Here is a 15,708-nt window from a genome sequence, read left to right as displayed (position 1 = left end):
TGGTAAAACATTAAAATGAGTTTCTAAAGGAGGCTAATTTAGTTATTCATCTATTCAGCAAATATTTATGGAGTAATATGTGCTAGAAACTGCTGGGAACTCATAGTATACTCATAGTATACAAAACTATGAATAAGGTATAGTATCTGCTCCTGGAGCCATTTAAGAATAAACAACCCTCCATCCTGCTTAGTTTCTCATACATGAAAGAGGAGTCTGGATCAAATTCTCTCAAGATACCATCTAGCTGTCTCATAATATTTAATAATTAACTATTTCTTGTCATATGATCTTGATTAAGCCAGTGCTTGATGGCCTGAAGGGACTTTTTTAACCATACCTGCCAGAAGTGTACTTCCTCCCACTCCCTCCCCTGCCCACACACGCAATCCCAGTGTGACTGGTCCAGGTGACAGTGCCTCCAGTGAGGCGCAGATTGACCAGTGAGCCTGTCGTACCCTGGACTTCAGGGTCCAGAATTCCTGAAGGACCATAACCAAGTGACACAGGATGGGTTAGAGTAATGTTCTATGGACTCTTGCTTTCAGGCTTCACAGTTATAGAACCTTTCAGAGCTGTTTAGTTAGCAGCATATTATTTGCCGTGTTTTTCAGGGACATTCACGTGATTACTGGCAGCATTATTAAATCTCTGTACCCCTCTCGAATATCATGTAGGTCAGTTCACTTAACCTTAAAAGTTCACATATTCACATTTAAAAAGAGAAACAGTTGGCTGTAATACCTTCTTCGGTTAAGCCCACACATCTTAATTCCTCCACTTTCGTGTCTGTTTTTGGCCAAGATGAGCCTCATGAGGCAAACCGATTGTGTGGTGTGACCATCAAGGACAGTGGCAGAGTCCTCCATATGACTTTTCATCCAGATGACTTAAACTGATTCTAAAATGCAACTTAAATACTTTAAACCTGATCTGTGTGTGTGTTTAATGAAAACATTGATAGTATCAGCTCTCTTTTACTGCTCCATCATCTTCAGATCAGAACTTAAAACGATGTATATATAGCAGTATATAGTTTATGCTTCATCACACATGCCAGTTGTCCAGATGTTGATCTGTAATAGAGTTGAACTCCATTGATTAAGTGAATGATTACCAAGTGTCTCCTCAGTCGGATACAAAGAAGAATAAGTGCCTCTACAGATAAGAGAGGACATAAATAATTAAAATAGGTTGGAAAGTGCTATCAAAAAGGTATGTGAACAGCAGAGGGAAAGACTCACTTTCTGGGGGGAGTCAGAAGGCTTTGCTAAGGTGATGGGATGTGACGTAGGCCTCTTCCAGAACAGGTAAGGCTAAGGACGAATTAAAGTACAGTAGAAATTTTGAATAGATGGGCAGTTGAGTTTGAAATTTCATTTTATTATAGATAATCAAATGACTTAGTGAGTAAAAGAGTGACAAACCAGTAGTAATTGCATTTGGATTGTTGTTATGGAAACATATACCCATGTCTCCTACCTTTGCTCCGTCCTTTCCTATAGCACGTACTAACAGCATCACCCCTATTCTCTGCCACACAGCACTCTCTACTTGTTTCAGCATTTCTCACATTGTAATAAAAGTGTTTGTGTTACCACTTCCGCTCCCACAACAAACTAGTGTCTCTGAGTTCTTCAAAGGCACAGACCAAGCCTTCCTCATGTTCTAGTTCCTATGGAGCCTAGCACAGTACTCTTAGCACATCGTAAATGTACACTGAATTTTTAATAATAAGGAAAGTGTCTTTTTGATTCCTGTAGAGCATGATGGATAAAAAGCCTATAATTCAGCTTTTACTGTTGAGTCTATTGAAAGAATTTACATTTTGGTCTGTGCTTATATATGCCAGTTGTCCATCTGAAACAATTAACTAGTGTGTGATTGTCATTTTTTTTTTTTTGTCATTTTTGTTTTACTTTTTAAGTAAAAAAGTATAGTCAAAAAAAAGACCTGTGAGAAGAGAAAAATAGAAAATAAATTAGTATAATGGATTAGGAGGCAAGACCGAAAAAACACCCACTACTGTGCAATAGACAAAGTATCTGAAAAATAATGGTAAGTAAAGGCAGTAGATAACATAGTATTAAAAGACCTTTGGAATCAACAGATCTTTAGGTTTGAATCATAACTGCCTTTTGGTACCTATATATTCCTTTGTAAATCTCAATTTCCTCATCTTTAAAATGGGGATAATACCGCCTGCCTTTCTTAACATTTAGTATGTAAAGCCATTGTGCCGTGCCCGGCACAGAGTCAGAGCTCCATAAATTGTGGCTGTTGTATTATTCTTAGAAATACTGCCAACCTAAAGGAAGCTGGCTATAGTTTCTGTGTGGGATTTTTGAAAAGTGCTTTTTAAAGAGCAAAAAGAGAAGAAAAGCAAGAAGACAAGGAAAAGACCTGATTTAGTTATGGAAAGGTTAGCCTTTAGGCATATCCTGTATTTTCAGTTTCTCTGCCTTGTGCTACTACACTCCTTTCCTTGTTGCAAGTTAGAGTTCTGTTCACTTGAGTGGGAGGCATTTGCTTTGGGCATTTTTCTTGGGGTTACTACTGTGCAGGTCTTTTTCTTTTTTTTAGTCAGACATCAGACAAAATTTCAAAATAATCATTTGCGGATTTAGGAAACCTCAGAGATGATGGCAAGGAGCCTCAGTCTCTCCTCTGGCTTAGAGGAGGGAGTAACACTGGGTTTAGGTGCGCTGCTGGAACGCTTTGGGTTTTCTGGAGTTGCCTCAGTCCAACTTACAGGCATTCCTCTGAGATATTGGGGGTTCAGTTCCAGACCATCACAATAAAGCCAGTCACAGGAATGTTTTGGTTTCCCAGTGCATATAAAAGTTATGTTTACGCTATACTGTAGTCTGTTAAGTGTGTGATAGGATTATGTGTAAAAAAACAATGTACAGACTTTAATTAAAAAATACTTCATTGCTAAAAAATGCTAACCATCATCTGAGACTTCAGCGAGTCAGTCTTTGTGCTGGTGGAGGGTCTTGCCTCAGTGTTGGTGGCTGCTGGCTGATCAGGGTGGTGGTGCTGAAGGCTGGGCTGGCGGCGGCAGTTTCTTAAAATAAGACAGCAGTGAAGTTTGCTGCTTTGATTGACTCTTCCTATCAGGAACTATTTCTTGGTAGCCCGCGATGATGTTTGATAGCATTTTACCCACAGTAGAGCTTCTTTCAAAATTGGAGTCAGTCCTCTCAAACCCTGCCACTGCTTCATCAACTAAGTTTGTCATGTCATTTCAACAGTCTTCACAGTATCTTCACCAGGAGTAGATTCCATCTCAAGAACCCACCTTCTCTGCTCATCCATAAAAAGAAACTTCTCATTCCTTAAAAGTTTTATCATGAGATTGCAGCAATTCAGTCCCATCTTCAGGCTCCACTTCTAATTCTAGTTCTCTTGCTGTTTCCATCACATCTGCAGTTACTTTCTCCACTCAAGTCTTAAACCCTTCAAAGTCATCTATGAGTGTTGAAATCAACTTCTTCCAAACTCCTGTTAATGCTGATATTTTGACCTTTTCCCACGAATCACGAATATTCTTAATGGCATCTAGAATGGTGAATACTTTCCAGGTTTTCAATTTACTTTGCCCAGATCCATCATCTGTGGCAGCTATAACCTTACAAAATGTTTTTTCTTAAATAAGAAGACGAGAAAGTAAAAATTACTCCTTGATCCATGGGCTGCAGAATGAACGTTGTTAGCAGGCATGACAACAACATGAATCTCATTGTACATCCCCATCAGAGCTCTTGGATGAATGGGTGCATTGTCAATGAACAGTAATATTTTGAAAGGAATCTTTTTTTCTGAGCATTAAGTCTCAACAGTATGCTTAAACTATTCAGTAAACCATGTTGTAAACAGATGTTCTGTCATCCAGGCTTTTGTTATTCCATTTATAGAGCACAGGCAGAGTAGATTTAGCATAATTCTTAAGGGTTCTAGGATTTTCAGGTTGGTAGATGAGCATAGGCTTCAACTTAAAGTCACCAGTTGCATTAGCCCCGAACAAGAGAGTCAGCCTGTCCTTTGAAGCCAGGCAATGACTTCTCCTCTCTAGCTATGAAAGTCCTAGATGGTATCTTTTTTCAACTTAAGGCTGTTTCATCTACATTGAAAATCTATTGTTTGGTGTAGCGACCTTCATTCATTATCTTCACTAGATCTTCTGGATACCTTGCTACAGCTTCTGCATCAGCACTTGCCGCTTCGCCTTGCACGTTTATGTTATGAAGATGGCTTCTTTCCTTAAACCTCATGAACCAACCTCTGCTGGCTTCAAACTTATCTCCTGCAGCTTCCTCACCTCTCTCAGCCTTCATAGAGTTAAAGTTAATTAGGGCCTTGCTCTGGATCAGGCTTTGGCTTAAGGGAATGTTGTGGCTGGTTTGATCTCATATCTAAACTACTAAAACTTTCTCCATGTCAGCAGTAAGGCTGTTTTGCTTTCTTATCATTTGTGTGTTCACGGGAGTAGCACTTTGAATTTTGTTTCGGAACTTTAACTTTGCATTCACAACTTGGCTGACTGGCTCAAGAGGCCTAGCTTTTGGCCTGTCGTGGCTTTAAACATGCCTTCCTCACTAAGCTTAAACATTTCTAGCTTTTGATTTAAAGTGTGAGACATGAAACGCTTCCTTTAACTTGAACACTTAGAGGCAATTCATTGTAGTGTTATTAGTTGCTTAATTTCAGTGCTGTTGTGTCTCAGGGAATAGAGAGGCCCAAGGAGAGGAAGAGAGACCAGGGAACATGCTGGTAGGTCAGAACACACAGAATATTTGTTAAGTTCGCTGTCTGGTATGGGCAAGGTTTGTGGCTCTCCAAAACAATTGCTATAGTAACATCAAGGACCACTGATCACAGATACAATAATGAAAATACAATAATACAATACAAATGCAGTAATGAAAAAGTTTGAAATATTGCAAGACTTGCCAAAACGTGACACAGAGACACAAAGTGAGCGAATGCTGTTGGAAAAATGGCCGATAGACTGGCTTCACGTAGAGTTGCCACAGATCTTCAATTTGTAAAAATAAACAAAAAAACAGTATCCAAGAAGCTCAGTAAAACAAGGTATGCCTGTAATAACAGCTGGTACTCTGAAGTTGGAACTTTTCAAGCCCTGACCTTAGCTATTGTTGACCCTAAAATGTAAGAAGCAGTAATATTTACAATCAGAAGCAAATTACAGCTTTGCTAAAGTGAGCAAATCCAACTCAAAGAATGATTCTCATTTATGAATTTTTAAAAATCTTAAAAGAAGCAGAGAAGTCTCTTAATAGGTGCCACTGGACTTCCCTGATGGCGCAGTGGTTAAGAATCCACCTGCCAGTGCAGGGGACATGGGTTCAAACCCTGGTCCAGGAAATTCCCACATGCCTCGGAGCAACTAAGCCCGTGCGCCACAACTACTGAGCCTGCGCCCAGAGCCTGCATGCCACAACCACTGAGCCCGAGTGCCACGCGCCTAGAGCCCGTGTTCTGCAGCAAGAGAAGCCACTGCAATGAGAAGCCCGCGCACCGCAACGAAGAGTAGCCCCCACCCGCCGCAACTAGAGAAAGCCTGTGTGCAGCAACAAGACCCAATGCAGCCATAAATAGATAATAAATCAATAAATATTTTTTAAAAAACACCTGAGTTAAAAAAATATAGGTGCCACTTCCTGCCCTTTAGCTTCTTTTGTTATTCCTAGTTACCGTAGTGGGTTGTTTTTTCTTTAAAGACCCTAGTCATTTGATGTTAAGTACCAGTTATCCTCGATTTGTATCATTGGGAATGATTTTTTACCACATGGTTTTCTTATGATACCTAGCTGGCTTGAGCACGTCGACCTTTTCTTTTCTCATATTATATAAAATTCTGTAAGCACGTTGCTTGGGTATCTGTTATTGTCATAAATTGTACTTTTGCCTACTCTGCGATAGGAAGGCTTATTTCCAAGCTGATCATTAGATTCTGTACATCTGTGGCTTGGTTGTATGGCTGTGTGTAGCCAGAAGCCAAATACAGAGTAACGTTTACATAATGACTGGAGAGCACTTAACTGCTGACATCTGAATTACTTTAGAGGTTATGGAAATAGTGACCAGTAGTAATTATTAAAATATTTTGTCCCAGTGATCGTTTATATTTCCTACACTGTGAAGTTTCAGCACCATGCTAACTAAAAATATTTTTGCTTATTCTAGTCCAGCAGAATCTGAAAAAAAAAAATTGGATAATAAAGACACAGACCACCAATTTTAGGATGACTATTTCTTTGAGAAGTACATTTCTATTTCTAATTTTAAAATGTAGCATTTTCAAGAGTTTTACAAAGGGGGTGCTCTTAGGAAAATAGCTGTCTGGCACTTCAAGGAGACAAGATATAGGAAAACTCAGCAAAAGAGATTTAAGTTATACACGGAGAAATTGTTCCCCCAAATTAGGGGCCTAGAAGAGGTAAACCCCTTAAGAAAATAATACGACACCTATTGTCTGTAACTCCTCGTTTAGCTTAAACTACATGACCATTAATGAGAACGAGAGGGAACACTGCTGAAATGAAGACACACAGAACTCCCACCCTGTCATGTCCTCTGGATATTGTCCTTAAATGCTGGGACCAGGAAGAGGCTTCTTGAAAGCCTCTTGTGTGTTGTGATCTTGGACAAGGTCTTACACCCCTCTGACACCAGCTCTTGTCCTATCTATCCTAGGGTTATTTTGAGGATTAGATGAGACAATGGTATAAGGCACTTAAAACTCTTTTTATAAAGTACTCTAAAATGTTCAGGACTGCCATTTTATCATGTAATTTTCATTTTTCTGAAAAATAGAGTATTTCAGTTTTTGTGCTCATTTGTTTCATAAATTCTTTGTGTTTAGCTTTTAAGGGAATCCTTCTTTTTGCTCAGTGGCAATAACTCCTTGTATAACAGCACATAGAAAACACTGAGTAGAAGTGGCTTCTCACTGGAGTGAGTTGATGCCCACTGGTGGTGCTCAGCCAGCTCTCGGGACAAGGGGCTGGCCATGTCTTTTCGGCCACCAACACATGCTTCGGGGAAGGGATCCCACGGGTAATAGGAGGGTGTCCACTTCATTTGTTGGGATTTAGTCAGAAAGCTAGTTAAAAGTAATTATTTGGGGGAACAGTCTGTAAACTTAAACCTTACAGCTCTTTACTTCTAGCGATCAATGGTAAAGTGCTACCTAATTTACCTGGCAGTTACAATGGAAAAACTAACAAACATTTCTGAAAATAATTTTGTAATCCCAGAAAATGAAGTAACCCTTTCAGGAAGTTTTTATAAAAGCTTTCGGCTAGGCCTGATGTGTTTTAAATGCCTGAATTCACTATTTCTGTTCTATCATTTCTAGAGAATAAAAGCCCTTTAACTTAAAAAAAAAAATCATTTGACAATTATTTTTCTCATGCTAAAATAAAATTTTTAATGAGGAAAATTTTTTTTCCATTTTGCAGATATTTTGAAAAACAGTTTGAACTGTCAGAACAAACAAAATTACCAATGTTTCTTCATTGTCGGAACTCACATGCTGAATTTTTGGGTGAGTTAAAGCTAAAATCTCATTTAAAATTTAAGAATTTGCAGATATCAAGCTATTTGCTAAAGCTAAAATCTCATTTAAAATTTAAGAATTTGCAAAGATCAAGTTGTTTCTGTTTTAAATTCACAGACATAATGAGAAGGAATAGAGATCGGTGTGTAGGTGGAGTGGTAAGTATAGAAACTGCTTTTAATAAATGATGTTGGCCTCTATAAAGTGATTCAGATGTCAGCAATAAAGTTACGAAGGTTCTGCTCTCTCTTATTAGAAGGGCATATAAATTTACTGTTAAATCTATAGATCAGATATGGTACAAACATAAACCACACTATTTTAGTTACATTTACTTTGTTCAGAGTACAAGAATGAGTACAGAATTCTGTTCACAAGAAAACCCCATGAATTTAGTCCTGCACATTGTAATAGTCTGCATGATCTTCTTTTTCTCCGCTTCTTCCATCAGCCGTTCTTTAGTGTTCTTCAATTTAAATTTTGAGCAAAATATAAACGAAATTTAATAATATTTTAAAATATTTTAGCACTCTTTTCAGGTTTGCCTTCTTAATTTCTTGTCAACTGTAATTATTTACTGTTACCACTCTGATTAGAGACACATTCTCATTTCTGTAGTTTGCTTCTGCTCGAAACACTTCTCTATGGTCATTTCAGTCATTAGTCTTGAGAAAGTTCCATAAATAGTATCTGTCTATCACTTAGCTTGGGTATCCATAGCAGTGATTTTTAATTTTTTTTTTTTGGATCATGGACTCCTTTGAAAATCTGCCTCAGAAAAATGCTCATATGTACAATTTTCACATGTAATTTTAGGAGAGACTCACTGGTCTCTAGCAAAAAAGCTGTTATCCACATGTAAGTGGACTTTCTCAGTTCAGGCCTGTGTTGTTAAAGGGTCAGCTGTAGTTTAAAAAACTTAACAGCAACAACAAATCCAACCTAAATGTTTGACTTTTATCAAAAGAAAATTGCCAAATAAAGAATTAATAACTAATTTTCTAAAATGGTTTATGAGGGTCGTATTTAAAATTATCTTATATTGATGGAGGCTATGTTTTCTTTCTAGTCAGCTGGAAGTGCTGAGGGGAAGAACAAACCCTTTTGAGCAGCTGTGTAACAGTTACTTTTGAGAAACATCTTACCCACAGTGTATTCAGACTCTCTGGATGCTATATTAGTGTGACTTCACTTGTTAGGTGTGTTTAAAGGAGTCTTGTCACTTATGATTACATAAATACATCTGAAGTGTGAAAAATTTTGCTTTAACTCCTTTATCTTTGAAGGAGAAAAATTCCATCTCAACCCTTTTTGCTTGCTGAGCTGATATTATTGACTGTATAACAATTTACAGTTTCTAAGCAATGTTCTAACAATCTCTATACATCTTAAATTTTTCTCTTAAAATTCACTTCTCTTCTAGGAAAAAAAAGCATCCTGTAACAAAAAAATTGAACATTTAAAAATATTTTTTAAATAGTCTTGTAACATTTTACCTTTTCCTCATGCTTTTGCCTAGAATGTGGCTCTCTCCTCCAGTCCCCTTTCCTGGAGGTACAGCAGTAGTGCTGGTGCAGAGACCTCAGCACAGCCACAGACAGAAATTCTAGGCAGCCGTCTCCTTGCCTTATCACGTTGGAGATGATGACAGGTTATAATTGCGAAATTTGATTTGAAAATAAAAATTGTAGGGGCCACATTTGAAACCCCATGTTCAAAAAACCCCTACTGCGTTTATATTTTTGCTTAGACAGTCCTATTAATGTTATTTAGAATTTTAAAGAAAAGTAATTATTATAATAAAATTATGCCTTCATGTCCTTAGGTGCATTCATTTGACGGTACCAAGGAAGCAGCAGCTGCTTTGATGGACTTGGGTCTCTACATAGGATTTAATGGTTGGTAGGTCCTTGAGTTGTTTTTTGGTTTTCGTTTTTTTAACTTTTATAATTAAGCAGATTCCTTAAATTGTTTTATAGGGAATTACTGATAAAGATTTAAATTTGTTTTTATTAAAATTTATGTGTTTTGCATTGACCTTGGTCTGTGAATTTTAGTGATAAATGTAAGAAATTAAACAGTATGTTACTATTACAAATTAAAGCTTGAAAGCTATAAACTGCTATCCTGTGTTCCAGTAATGGAAAACAATTTTCTGTTGAGGTTAGCAGGTACCTTTCTCTAGCAATGCAGTTTATTCTCGGATCAGTTTATCCCTTTAAAACGTATGTGTTCACAGCATTGCATATACATATACACAAGTGATGTCCACCTATGGGGGAAGGGTCATACTATGACATAATCGTCTTCTGTATCTCTGTAGGCCAAGAAACTGAGGCTCAGAGAAGTTAAGAAACAGGTGTAAAGTCACTCAAAGTGTGAGAACCTGTATCCTCTTCCTCACTTGGTGACCTTCCTGCTGTTATACACACTAAACCTCGTGCACCCACTACAGTCTGCTAGCATAGCTGGGTCCCTGGGCTCATTTTCTTCCAAATAATTTGATGAGCTTCTACCAGTGTCTTTCCTCAGGTTATCAGTGTAGCTCATGAAATAAACTGCAAAATAAATTGCAAAAAGTAAGACTTCCTTTCCCTCTTCAGTGTTTCATTTCCTTCAAATCACTACTTTTCCAAGTACTTTTTATTTTTTTTATTTATTTTTTTTTACTAAACTCCACTTTGGAATATAGAATCATGAAATTAATTATTTGCTATAGAGTTCAGACTTATTTAAATGTCCTAGATGCGTCTTTCATATTTTAAATAAATTGATGATTTAATTAATTTATATATTAACATGGAAATAATGCATGCATAAAGTAGTATTAAAAGACTTATAAGCACAGTCTCCCAGCATGCCATCTACCCCAAGTTAATTTTTCCAGAGCCAACCACTTTACTCTTTATCACCTTGTATCTAAATATTACATATATGCTATTAACTCTTAATTCATTCCCTTTGTCTATTCCCATTAAGGTGTTTGAGCACTTTAGTTCTTTATCCAGTACTGCCCCCGCACCTCCATTATTTCCTCTATAGCCCTCTCAATGTAGTTATTTGAGAATTTTTGGTTATATGCATATTATGTGTTTTCATTATTATGTCTGTGTAAAATATTGTTGACTGCTGAACCATGTGATGTACCACTTTTTTATTTTCCTGGAGTAACTTTCCTCATATTTTTATTTACTTGGCTTTCTTCAAAACTTGAAGCCTTCTTCACACTTTTCAACTCTGTAAAATACTTTTTTCTATTTTTCCACATAAGGAAACCTGTGTGGATAATCAGATAATTCGTTAGTTCCTGACCCTTCTATCTTTCTGCTACAGTTTGGACTAGTGTCTTTTCTGTGATAGAACTCCTATTTTTAAATCCCATGTATTCTATTTTGTTTTGTTGGAACACATGTTTGCAAATGAATTAATTCTCTTCATCTTGAAAGTTTACCTGGATAGTCAATGAAAGGGGAAAAAAGAAAAACATACTTTCACTTGATATTTTTTCTAGGCATAAAATTCTAGATTAGAGATCATTTTCACTGAGGATTTACAATATCCCAGTTCTAGGTTCCAGTCTCTATTCTGTTTCCCAATACATTACCTGTGACATACTTCTTTCCCTGTGGAATATTTTAGTTATTTATCTCTGGTATTATCAAAATGTGCAAAGGTGTTTTGATGGGTTTTTGTCATTCTCCACTGGCCCCTTCCAGCTAGAGGCTCATCTTTGTCAGGCCTGAGAAGTTTTCTCAATTTTTTTTTTTTTTCTATTCATTCTTTGTACCTCCCAGGCTGATACTCTGATCTCATTTTTAAAATTATTTATTTATTGATTGATTTTTGGCTGTGTTGGGTCTTTGTTGCAATGCGTGGGCTTTCTCTAGTTGCGGCGAGTGGGGCTGCTCTTCATTGCGGTGTGTGGGTTTCTTATTGCTGTGGCTTCTCTTGTTGCAGAGCACAGGCCCTAGGCACACGGGCTTCAGTAGTTGCACCACGTGGGCTCAGTAGTTGTGGCTCATGGGCTCTAGAGTACAGGCTCAGTAGCTGTGGCGCACGGGCTTAGTTGCTCCATGGCATGTGGGATCTTCCTGGACCAGGGCTCTAACACGTGTCCCCTGCATTGGCAGGCAGATTCTTAACCACTGCGCCACCAGGGAAGTCCCTGATCTCATTTTTTTATTCTACAATTTCTATCTAATTTTTTTCCTCCTCTCAAACAAGTGCTTTATTTTTCAACCTTTTTTTTTTTGGCTGTACCACACGGCTTGCAGGATTTTAGTTCCCTGAGCAGGGATCAAACCTGTGCTCCCTGCAGTGGAAGCCTGGAGTCCTAACCACTGGACTGCCAGGGAGTCCCCTTTTTCAACTTTTTAAGGAAACTTACTTAAGCTTTTGTTTTCAGTCTCTGAAAGCTCTCGTTTTTTTTTCCTACCGTATTCTTGTTTGGTAGATGCAGCATCTTCCCATCTCTCTAAAGATATGTTATATATATATGCCATTTAATGCTTTTATTTCCTCTGAGTTCCTTTTCCTCTTTGTTTTGGTCTCTATCATGATAGAGGCTTTCTTCAAATGTCAGGCAGTTCTTTGCTGTATATTTTAAGAGTGAAGGGGGAAAAGCTGTTGGAAGCTCCGTGGGGAGATAGCCCATCAACTGCAGGCCCACAGATGGCCAACTGACTTTCTCGCCGGGGAATCCTTAGTGTCAGCTTGTCAAGATCTTCCTCTGGGTTTGTTCAGTTTCTCCAGAGAGGGCTCCTCTGATCCCTGGTGGGAAAATGGGATGAGAATTCATAAACATACCTATGTTCTGAAGCAGGATGGTGCTGGAGAGGGGATGTCTCCGTTCAGTAAGCAGTCAGTCTCCATTTCTAGTCCATGCCTCACCCTGCCCTCCTCTGTGCTGCTTGTCTTCCAGTCCAGAGACGGCACACATCTCTCTCTCTGTCTCTGCCTCTGCCTCTCTCTCTCGGGCCAGGGTACCGGGCAGTTGTCATCTCTGCACCAATTTATTGGAAAGTAATCTGAGAATCCCATCTTCTCTTTACCCTGACTTTTCAAGCAATCCCCATTTCAGTCCCCTGCCCTGCCCCATCCTTTCTAGGTACCTAGTTCTTCCAGTTCTTAGAACTTCCTTGGGAGAATTGGTTGGCTTATCTTCAGTATCTCTCTACAAGCACATAGCACTTAAGTCACTTAGCACGTAAACATAGATCGTTTACCACTTCTCTATCTACTTTCTGCTTTATATTTTGTGATGAGTTAGAAATGTCTCCTAGTTTCATCAAAACATGCTGTTTCTTCTTATTTTGGGATGATTTTCAAGGGAAGGGGGTAGAGACCTTTATTTCACAAACTTGAACTGTACGTCTGTCTTAGAGGTTTCTAAGTGATCTTGAGTTTATAAAGACTTGGCTTTAAGCTAATTACTTGATTTTTTTTTTCTCCTACATTAACTCAGAATTAATGGGTCAGTAGTTTATTTAGTCGAAGTCAATATTTCTGTACTTCTTTTGAAATTCAGTTTAGAGTAGTCTTAATCTGAGTTTCTGGGGTATGGTAATTTAATCTGTTTACATTATGATATAGTCTTTGGTTTCTAAAGATTAAATTAGAATTTTTTTCCCCCCAAGAAAATGGGAAAGTTTCAAATTTGACCACAGAATTATGCACATGCTCTTCCTTAAATGGGAAACCTTAATAGAGATTCTGGCTTTGATTAAAAATATTTCTTCTGATAGTATATAGTTCTGTATTTAGATCAGTTTTTTTTTTAACTGATGTGTAGTTTATTTAAATATTGTTTCAAGTGTACAGCAAAGTGATTCAGTTATACATCTTTTCCATTATAGTTTATGACAAGATATTGAATACAGTTCCCCGTGCTATACAGCAAATCCTTCTCGTTTGTCTATTTATATATGGTAGTGTACATCTGTTAATACCATACTCCCAGTTTATCCCTCCCCGCCTCCCTTTCCCCTTTGGTAACCATAAGTTTGTTTTCTATGTCTGTGTAGATCAGTTTTTTACAAGCATTAATATATGTAGGAAAAGAGTCAATCAGACAGTTTGTTTTCATGAGATTAAAAATATGCAAATACTCCAAAAATTTGGTCATGTTTTAAATTTAGTATCCATATCAAATATATCAGCATATTTTAGAAAATATATTGACCAAGTATTAAGCTGGTTGAAAATAAGAATTTTGTTTTTTTCTAGAGAACACTAACAAAAGGCTGGTACTTACGGTAAACCAGACACACATTTCCCTCCTACCCCTCCTAAAATGCTAAAATAAAATTATATTCAAAAAGGAAAAGTAAAGAAAAAAAGGCCAAAGTTTTGCTAATGGAGAAATGTTTTGTAGATTTCTGGAAGACAGATTAAATTGGAAGAGAAAACTTAGACGACTGTACCACTAAAGGGCCTCAGAGGAGATGGGAGCAGGTGTTGCAGACAGAATCCCAGAAAGGCTTCGGACTTAGAATGGCGACCAAAACAGGGTGATTGAAGGCCTATATAGAGAAAGATACCAATCCCCATATCTACTCCCATGCACAGAGTACAAAGGAGCAAGCATTTATACTCGGGGGGAAAGTAATTTTTTCTCAAGAAAACTGAACAAACTGGATTATTGAGGACTAAGACTTGGAATGCTTATGTCGATCCCAGAGGAAAGCATTCAGTGGGTGGGACGGGATCATCCAGGAGTTGATAATTGATGGGGCTATAGGTAATAGATACATGGAGAAGGGGGTGCTGTGTTAGTCTAGTTATGTGTATATTTGAAACTCTCCATAATGAAAAGTTATATCAAGTCCTGAAGTTAAAAATGCAACATAAGGACAGTATGTCATCACATATATAGCAAACCATCCCAAAACTCATTGACATATTACAGTAAACTTTTTTTTTTTTTTTTAAACACTCATGGGTCTTTGGGTCAGCTGGGGTTTAATTGATAGAGGTGAACTCTGCCACAGGCTCCATGTTGGGTTCAGATCTTCGCCATGTGTTTTCATTCGGGATGCCCAGGCTGAAGAGGTAACAGTTACTTCGTGCATGCTAATCTCAGAAGATCATGAGGGTGCCATTGCAAATCACGAAAGTGCATTCCAAGCCTCTTGGCCATATCATCCCATTGGTCAAAGCAAGTCTTGAGGCCATGGCCAGATTCAGGTTCCTTCTTCCTACTAAGAAATCATGGCAAGGGTGCAGATATGTAATTCTGTCAAATGAGAGAGAATTGGAACCAATAATCCTGTCTATCTCAGGGTGTGAAAATGAAAATTAATTCCCCAGAAAAAAAGGTATGAAAGAAACAGGGCCTCGGAGACCAATTCAGGAGTCCTAAAATTGACTAATAGAAGTCCCAGAGAGAAGAAAGAAAATGAAAGAGGAAAAGTCCTGTTTTTCCATAATATGTTCCCAGTTAGGGGTGCGGAAGAGTCTAAATTGGAAGATTCCAGCTGCCTAAATGGATGAAAAGGTTTTATGCCCGGACACATTATCACGTTTCAGAATATCAGGAGTAATGGAAGATCTTAAAAGTTTCCAGATTTGTGGGTGGATTGTGGTGGGGTCTAAACAGGAATAATAAAACTGGCATCTCCTAACCAGCTTTCTAGTTTCATACCATGTTAAATACTCATAGTTCTAACAGTGATTGTGATTTTCATCCTTTGTGAAGATTCTATTTCTGATTAGTGAAACATGAACCTTGAGTATCTGATTCCTTCATACCAGTGAATCCCTGGGTATTTGGCCCATAAAGAAATTGGCCATACCTTCAAATGCAGCCTTATGAGCTCTAAATTATGCAAATTACCCAGAGACGCAAATAAATTCTTTTCAAAGAATTGTTTAACATAGACTGTTACAGAAAGTTATTGGACGATCAACCGAAGGCACAAAAAATTGCACCCCCTAAAGGCAGGATCTGGTTGGAATAGATCTTAACCTGGATTCTGTAAGGATGGGAATGTGCAAATACTTTCAAAAGTATACTTCCATTGTAGCCAACCAAAGTTTTGTTTCAGGATTTTGGGTTAGTTCTGTAATCTGTTTTAGACAAGTTTATAATATGAAAAAGTTGCTGTTCATTAAATGCACCT

The 15,708-nt window shown here is 37.9% G+C and overlaps 1 protein-coding gene across 4 annotated transcripts in view; it reads left to right on the top strand.

Annotated features, from left to right (window-relative positions):
- TATDN1 (TatD DNase domain containing 1) overlaps nt 1–15,708 on the top strand; it is a 37,994-nt gene that overhangs the window by 17,473 nt on the left and 4,813 nt on the right. For all 4 annotated transcript variants that reach the window (XR_004043450.2, XM_030875762.3, XM_070044040.1 and 1 more), the window contains 3 exons: nt 7,491–7,576; nt 7,706–7,746; nt 9,414–9,490. Coding sequence is in view for 3 of the 4 variants with exons in the window: in XM_030875762.3 (XP_030731622.1) it covers nt 7,491–7,576; nt 7,706–7,746; nt 9,414–9,490 (204 nt within the window). In the remaining variant the exon portion in view is untranslated. The remainder of the gene's footprint in view (nt 1–7,490; nt 7,577–7,705; nt 7,747–9,413; nt 9,491–15,708) is intronic.

Source organism: Globicephala melas, chromosome 17 (genome assembly GCF_963455315.2).
Source record: "Globicephala melas chromosome 17, mGloMel1.2, whole genome shotgun sequence".
Classification (NCBI taxonomy): Eukaryota; Metazoa; Chordata; class Mammalia; order Artiodactyla; family Delphinidae; genus Globicephala; species Globicephala melas.
The sequence above is the reverse complement of the archived record's forward strand: the minus strand, read 5'-3'. Positions and strand labels throughout refer to the sequence as shown.